We start from the raw sequence: 7,920 nt of genomic DNA, 5'->3' as shown, positions 1-7,920 counted from the left end.
GAACAGTATTTTCGTATGTACTGGAATGGTATTGTCGCAACCTGAAGGATGATATAGAAAAATAATGGTTGCAGAGTTGATAAAATCATTACAAGCTGGAGAAAGTTAAATTAAAGTAAGACCACTTAAGTAGCAGCTTGGGTAATTTCCTCCACCTTTTGAGTTGGGATTATTGCACCGCAGCTCTATTTTAAAATATTGACTCAATTACACGCTAAGCTTCTTGGCTCTTGCCATCTAATCCGAGGTCTGACAAAACAAGAACGTGACAGAATAAGTTGACCACATGGACTGGACGACGTAGAACGTAACTAATGCCACATTTTCATCGATCAGAGAATCCTGTTAAATTTCTGGCTAGAAAAATGGTGAAATCGTACCATGCTACCGATGATAATCATAAAACATTTGCGCGCGAAATTCTGATGAAAATAAACGCGCACAGCGCGCGCCACTCTACTCACATACGAAGACAAAATCCGCTAGTTGTGAATGATATGTGGAAGCTGACAGCCAAACGAAAAGTTGAGAGAACTGCTGTTTTATTTGTTAAATAAGATTAAAAAAGGAAAAATATTATTAGCGTGTACCCTTTTAAACTTTGGTTGGGAGGAAATTATTTGCAAGCTAATTACAAAGTAGGCCATGAGTTAAAGATAATGAATGATATGAATTGAATAAGTATGAACTTACAAGTTGTTTGCAATATCAGGAATATGGATTATGGGGACACTGGACAACAATTAACTCTATGTAAATTTTGAAGGTTACTATGATCAGTTGAAATATCAAAAAAGTCGAGACTTATAAGTCAGTAATAAGGAATAAAGATGGGTTTGTTTGCTATTTATTACCAGTGTAAGACTTCAACCGAGGTACTTTCTTCTTTGAGTTCAGCAGAATTAACCATACCTAAAATTAGAAGATTCTGTTAAAAGTGAGTAATGGGAATAACTTGTTAACCAAGAGTAAATCAGGTTGGGATTATGGCATACAATTAATTGATGAATTATACGGTAAATTTCAATGATATTTTTGATGCTCTCCCGGAAAAATAAGGGTAAAGGAGTTATTTCAATCTTTTTGAGTCAATTATGAGCTATTCTATCGAATAAATTGGGGAGAAGCAAACTTTATTTAAAAATAACAGCAAAATGTTATTCAATACACAATATCAAGAATACTTGAACTGCAATTCATGAAATATGCATTTTGACTTACTATTCGCACCTTAACCCTTAGTTAATAATAATTACAATAATTATATTATTATTGGTGAATCCAGTGACTGAGCCAGGCACGGATTCTGGGCCAATGTGAAAATTCGGTGAATCTGTCTAATGTAAACGCTATGAATAACGGGCCAGGCAAAACGTACACAAGATTTATGGAATTGTGCAATGTAAAATTATAAATAATTTGATCATAATCACAGAGAGCTGGGCACGGATTGTAAGATTGTAGAGAGAACACCGTTCAATTTAATTTAGCGCAATCTTGGGCCTTTTTAATACTTAATAGCAGTAATCTTCAAAAATGGCGTAAAGACCGCCTCATTATAAACTAAATACATACAAGCATATCATATAATAGGATTTCAAATACGATTAAAAACTGTAGAGAAAAGGCATCAACAGTGTTTAAAGTTTCGACTGAATTAAACCGTTATCAACTAGAAGGTTATCAACTAAAACTTTAATAAAACTTGAACTTAGAATTAAACCTTGATATATATAATAACTTAGACAAGGCGTTATATATTATTAAAAACTTCTAGAAGTAGAAAATATTTCTTCTGATCAACCATTGAATAGTGAATGCTATCATACAGATAAGTTAAAAACGCTGGAAAACGAAAAAACCATTTAATCAGATCGAAGAATAAACTGTAAATTCTGTGAAACATGTCTGTGTATTTCATATCGTATTTTATGCACAGTTGGGACAATTATAAATAGAAGGAAAGTTAAATTATCTAATGCGGTTTAAAAACATTTTGATGTTTCAAAGTGCCAATAAAAACCAGAGCTACTTGATTTTCATGAGAGATATTTTCGATTTTCTTACCTTCAATACCTAGGCAAACCAAAAAGCGTGGTTAATTAACAATTAACTAATCCTAATAATATGCAAATTCTCACCATATCAGATACTTTAATATATTATAGATATTAAAATGGAAGTGCGAATTAGAAGGATTGTGGCTTGATTGTATTGACACGTGACAGAAATTAGAAGGGCTCATCCGTTAACGCTGTAAGTTTCACAACTCACATGGCAAATCAAACTCGCGCCAGCTGTCCAAGATCCCAACAATACCCACATCCATTCAAGATATAACATCAATTACCAATCAATTACCAATTCAAGATCAATTACCAAAACATGAGTCTACTTTATATTAGGTGTTACAACCTAAAGCTAAGTTGAAGCATCCAAATTCCAGAAATCGAAGAGTTAAATGTTGTTATACCCATCTAGAACATCATAACATCACGGTCCAAATCCAAATCTGACAGTGTACTTAGACCCCCACTGTAGCGGTCCCTAGAGTTAGAGCTCTGAAATGGAGGTAATTTTAACGAACATTTAATATAAACGGTTATCAGTGATGGTTATCAAGTCACCGAAAGCAACACTTTCATTAAACAAAACATATATTATATTTAATTATAAAATAAATGCAACAGATTACAGATTTACGAGTTCGAGCCTGTCAAAAGCTTATTTGATTTTCGAAAATAATCCTATAATTTTCTCAGACTTCTATAGATAATAAATTGCTGCATCTTATCTGACAAAAATGAGGCAAAACGGATTTAAAATGACAAAGTTATCAAGCATTTTTACTTTTGTGTATCTCGTCAACAAAATTGACAGGGTGATTATGTGACAGGGACACCATAATTGGGCTCCCTTATAATTTTCACGACACTTCGTGAATCATGGTATCTTCAACACTTGTCCAAAAGCAAAGCAACCCTAAGATAAGCCCACAAATGTGTTGCGGAGCACACGAGTAAAGTCTCACGAATCACTCAGGACACAGGATCGTATGCTATTATGCTATACATTTTTCTCGGTTTTTTGAATTGTGTATTCATATTTTGAGTAAACATTGTCTGGTCCCCGATCGTTTCTAATAAGTTCTGATAAAAAGCCAGTAAAACCGACTGGCCCTGGGGGCGGGGCCCCTAACAGAGTTATATTCGTTATTAGTGGGCCACCTTCAGCAATAAACCATGAACTCACATTGAAGTTGAACTAATCTTACATATTGAATTGGTTCGTGACCCAGGAATAAAGCAAAGGTCGCCGGTCGGTGTTATCAATCTGCTTTTAAGGTGTTCTTAATGACATTATTTTTGGACGCCCGCCAAACACGAACTTCGTCAAGCAGTCTTCCTCCTTCATTTTAATGATTATACAGGAAGCTGTTCATGTATTATGCCACTCTCCCACATTCAGAAAGACGGCAGATAATCTGAGAGGAAATTTTAGATTTTGGAGGAAATTTGACCTTTTTTAAGACAATGTTTAGGGGAGAAACATTGATCACTCTCTCATTCAATTGGTGGTAGTTTGCAATAGTAGCTCACGTGACGTCACTACGTCAAAATATTAAGTTCGTTAAAATTTCCTACCAAAAGTAAGCATGACAAAATACTTTGCAATAACCAAAGTTACTAAAGTAAACGACCAGTTTTAATTGGTCCGGTATTTTAAACGACCCGAAACTTACAATACCGGAAAGAGTTGGTCGGGGATTTGATATGATTAGAATAAAATTGGCCTTTGAATGCCCTTAATTAACAAGATATTTAAATGGCTTACTGCCTTGATAGGTTGGAGTGTAGACTGTAATTAAACACTAGTGTAAACTTAAGTTTGTTTAAATACCATTCCTTGACACAATTCTAATATGAGTATTGAGTACCCATATTGAGACATCTCGTGAGGTGCCAACAAATAACAATTACATTTGAATTCTATTAAGCTATTAGAATATTCCATGAATTGGATAATATTATGTAATTAAAATTAATTCATTGACAGAAATGTGTACTTTACAATTTCATTTCTGATGTACCAACTGTCGCGGTTTATTTTGACAGGGTGATAAATTAAATTGATAATTGATAATCCTACAATAATTATAATACTAGGCAGTTATGAATTATCCGAAAAATAAAATAGACCGGAACTAGATTGGTCCGGATATTACCAGGTCTTGAGTTGAAATGAAATAGAAAAGAATCAAATTTTACTCAGCTGAGCACGATTGAGACCTAATTAATAATTTGTTTAATTCAAGCTAAGTTTTCCACAATAAAAGACAATACTAATTTGCATTTCTTACCAACAGAAGTTCGTTCTGTCGACTCTGAATGTTCTGTAGTTGTACGAGTTGTTTCTGAAGGAGCTGCTGGTTCTGGGCTAGGAGCTGTAGTTGCCTAACTTGAGTGTTTTGATCCTGAGAATAAAAGATTTCCGGTGAGTTTTGTAATGATTACCGTTCAGGTTAACTAAATCAAAATTATCATAAAGAGAACGCTGAACTATCCCTGTCAAAGCTTTAAACAAGGTTTATAAAATTACAAATAAGAATAACCTGGAGCATTGTGGTAGTACCACGTTGGTTCCCCCCATTGTTGCTATTATTGTTGTTACCATTATTGTTATTATTGTTGTTTCTAACTTGGCTCTGTTGGCGACCACCTCTAAATGATTTGCCCTGAAAGTAAGATTAATGTAAGGACTCTGTAAAAAGTTTTTCTTCCTGATAATATGAACACCCTCGATTAATCTGCAACCTTTTACGATTTTCACAACTAAAGATATTCAACAAACAAGAAAGGTGGTTAAAAGTGGTAAAGTGGCCTTAAGACACGTGAAAAAGTTTGAAAAAGTTGGTCAGCCATAAAGGGCACCTAATGGGACTCAAAAACGTCAAAAATCAGACGGATCTGTCTGTACTGAAACAAGTTAAAACAAGTTAATGACTTACTCTACTTCTGAAGCTTTTGCCTCTGGTGCTGTTATTATAATTTCTCTGTTGATTATTTATGTTTGTGTCGTTGTTGTTGTTGTTGTTGTTGTTACGTTTGAAATTGTTCCCACCACGATTGTTGTTTAGCCTGAGCAGAAAATAACTTAAATTGCAAATAAAGTGAAAACTTTTTTGTTTCTAAGAGCTATGATGCATAAATAGCTTTCATAAATTTTTTTGAAAACGATATATACTATAATATACTTTATTATACAAAATAGTATTATAACTGAAATACACTAATTTATTTTCGACACATTGGCAGAAGGAAGTGTTACCTCTTCACTGGAGAAGTGTTGCTGTAATTGGAAGTGGATCTGTTGACTCCTCTACCTCTACCACCACGACCTGAATAGATTTATCTGATTTAAGTTAGCTGTTAGCTAGATGTTGAACATCACTTCGTGATTATTTATTTATCTTTAAAGGATGAGGGGACCTTAGAAAAAGTTTTTTTCTCGTGCAAATCCTTTTATTACATTAATCGTATAAACCACTTTAGTGAAATCCGCAAAGTTGTATTTCATTCGCGCGCCGAGATATCCAGCCAAAACAATTTGAACCTGTGACGTCAATTATGTGAGTTGCTCTGATCCGCGCATATAGAAATACAGGTAAAATGAGCGTGCGGGCCGACTAAATTACTAATTAAGAATAAATTAACAATTTACGATACTAACGAGCCTATAACCAATGGAGAGGAGACTTTTTATGACCGGTTGAAAAAAGAATTATCACCCTACGATAACCGTGAGCCGAGATACACCTGGAATAAGATTGAAGTCACACCGAAAGGCATGTAAATTATGTATATTTATAGCTCCCAACGTAACACCTAGCAACTCCCTGTTTCGTACCACAGTTGATATATCAACATGTCATATCAACACAACACGGTCCTAATAAAAATGGATCGGGTAGGTATGAAATGCATGTCTTCATTCCAGTTGGACATGCACCAAGCACCAAGCTTTTAAGTTCTAACTCACTATGTGACACTACTTATAACGTAAGCAAGATTTGCAACTATTACACCAAGCAATATTATACCAAGCATAGCAGACGAACACATCCACATTCGTTACGCTTTACACTCAAGTCACAGCAAACTAAAACGGTAAATTATAAATGAGTGTACAACTAAAGGCCGGTACACGCACAGTGTCAAACCGCACGTGCGTACTCAGATAGGACTAGAGGCGCCAAGGGCCAGCTAGTAAAATGTCTTCTACTACATCATACATTCTTTTTAATTGTGTCCATATCGGGTTTCAAACAAGTCAAAACAAAATAGCAGTTTGTGGTTTAGTTAGCGGATGCTACTTATCTTAGCTATTTATAAATAGAAATACCTACTACAACTACAAGAAAGCCTTTCTGAGTTACATTTAACTATTATTATTAAAGAAAATTATTCGTAACTTAGACTAATTCAGTACAACCAAAGATACCGCTCTCGCAAACGCCAAAGGTAACACGATGTAATTAGAACAGAACAGAACAAAATGTTGACACGAGCGAAGTGTGCGCGCGCACGTTGGTCTTAACACATAAGTGACGTCACAGCCCAAAATTGCTATCAGCCAATAGGAGCGCGGCGTGATATTGCACGAATTATCGATTTCACAGTCCGGCGTATTTTTTGATTCTACACACTTTCACAGGACTTAAACGCGAATATTTGGAAGTAAATTCTAAGGTCCCCTCATCCTTTAAAAAGCTTAAAAGCAAACTGCAGAGATAATGGTTCTGTATGTATTTCCCTTAGAACCCAATGTGTTCAACAGTTCATTAAAATTTCTGAGGTGCTATAATATGTTGTATTTACTAGATCTGACATAATCGGCCTTTAAGAAAGTTCCAGTATTTACCTCCACGTGACCTGATACCTCTTCCCCTGGTATAACTGTTATTCTTGACATAGCTGTTTGATCCATCAGCAGTGTTATCTTTCAGACCAGAGTTAGGCTTTCCTCTGCCACGGCTGGCACCTAGCAGTATACTGTGTGATTAGTGCACCTGTATAAGGAGATGTTCAGCTGCAGGCTGAATATTGGGAAAATACTACAGCAGATCGTTACGAGGAGCAACAAGGGAAGGAGCTTATTAAGTTGGTAACCAAATGCTGAAGAAGTAGACTTAGCACAAATAAGATTCATGTATATCAAACTCTTGAAGGTATCGAAAAAACCAACCTCGACCCCTTCCGGTTCCTCGTCCTCGTCCTCTCTTGAGACTCTTGTCAACTTTGATTATGTCATCTGGAGATGACCAAAGAAATACAGAGAAGGTATCAAATATTTAAAATAGCATTGGAATTTAACTTAATTCACGATGTCATCCACAATTTAAATTTTAAAAATGCATTTAATCAGTGACAACAGAAAACAGAAACTTACCAAGAGCCATGTTTATTCTGTCGTTTCCACCCATTGTTGGGATCTAACACCCTATAACAAGGTGACGTAGTCAGATAATTGATCACATTAATTAGGCAGCAAATTCATGACAGTCGAATTCTGTATTCTGTATAATGTAAACTTTGCAAAATAAGTTGAATAATGAAATGAGACATAAAACAAAAAGATCTCAAACAAAACTGGAGACTTGAAGACGGATCTATACTATAAATTAAGAGGCCATACAAACTCGCCTTGAGTCATTAAAAACGTTGTTTATACATGATTAACAGATTTCGAAATGTCATAGATTAATGGCCAGGTAGCGCAGTTGGTTAAAACGCCATCTTTGCAAATCGTGCGGTTGCAAGTTCGAATCCCACTGTCTGCCTGGTCGTGGGGTGAGTGTCATTGACGTTAAGCTAAGGATCCTGAGTGGTCTATGCAGCCCACTGGTATACTCAGCCGAAT

At 35.4% G+C, this 7,920-nt stretch overlaps 1 protein-coding gene across 1 annotated transcript; it reads right to left on the bottom strand.

The window, feature by feature from the left end:
• Positions 1-1,106: 1,106 nt before the first annotated feature.
• Positions 1,107-7,512, bottom strand: LOC134824924 (uncharacterized protein DDB_G0287625-like). The gene is made up of 8 exons (XM_063836931.1): positions 7,450-7,512; positions 7,246-7,311; positions 6,922-7,041; positions 5,329-5,398; positions 5,009-5,138; positions 4,613-4,735; positions 4,361-4,474; positions 1,107-2,561 (listed from the first exon to the last, which is right to left on the bottom strand). The coding sequence occupies exons 1-8, from the start codon at positions 7,481-7,483 to the stop codon at positions 2,478-2,480; spliced, it is 741 nt and encodes a 246-aa protein (XP_063693001.1). The 5' UTR covers positions 7,484-7,512; the 3' UTR covers positions 1,107-2,477.
• Positions 7,513-7,920: the final 408 nt, after the last annotated feature.

The sequence above is a fragment of the Bolinopsis microptera genome, chromosome 13 (genome assembly GCF_026151205.1).
Source record: "Bolinopsis microptera isolate Bmic1 chromosome 13, MBARI_Bmic_1.0, whole genome shotgun sequence".
In the NCBI taxonomy this organism is placed as follows: domain Eukaryota; kingdom Metazoa; phylum Ctenophora; class Tentaculata; order Lobata; family Bolinopsidae; genus Bolinopsis; species Bolinopsis microptera.
The sequence above is the reverse complement of the archived record's forward strand: the minus strand, read 5'-3'. Positions and strand labels throughout refer to the sequence as shown.

What these genes read in the sequence shown, in the direction of transcription:
- LOC134824924 (XM_063836931.1), bottom strand. Translation starts at nt 7,483, where the DNA reads ATGGGTGGAAACGACAGAATAAACATGGCTCTTG. An exon ending in CAGAATAAACATGGCTCTTG is followed by an intron (nt 7,312 to 7,449) that starts GTAAGTTTCTGT and finishes GGTCATCTCCAG; the next exon opens with ATGACATAATCAAAGTTGAC. An exon ending in GACAGAACGAACTTCTGTTG is followed by an intron (nt 2,562 to 4,360) that starts GTAAGAAATGCA and finishes CCTCCATTTCAG; the next exon opens with AGCTCTAACTCTAGGGACCG.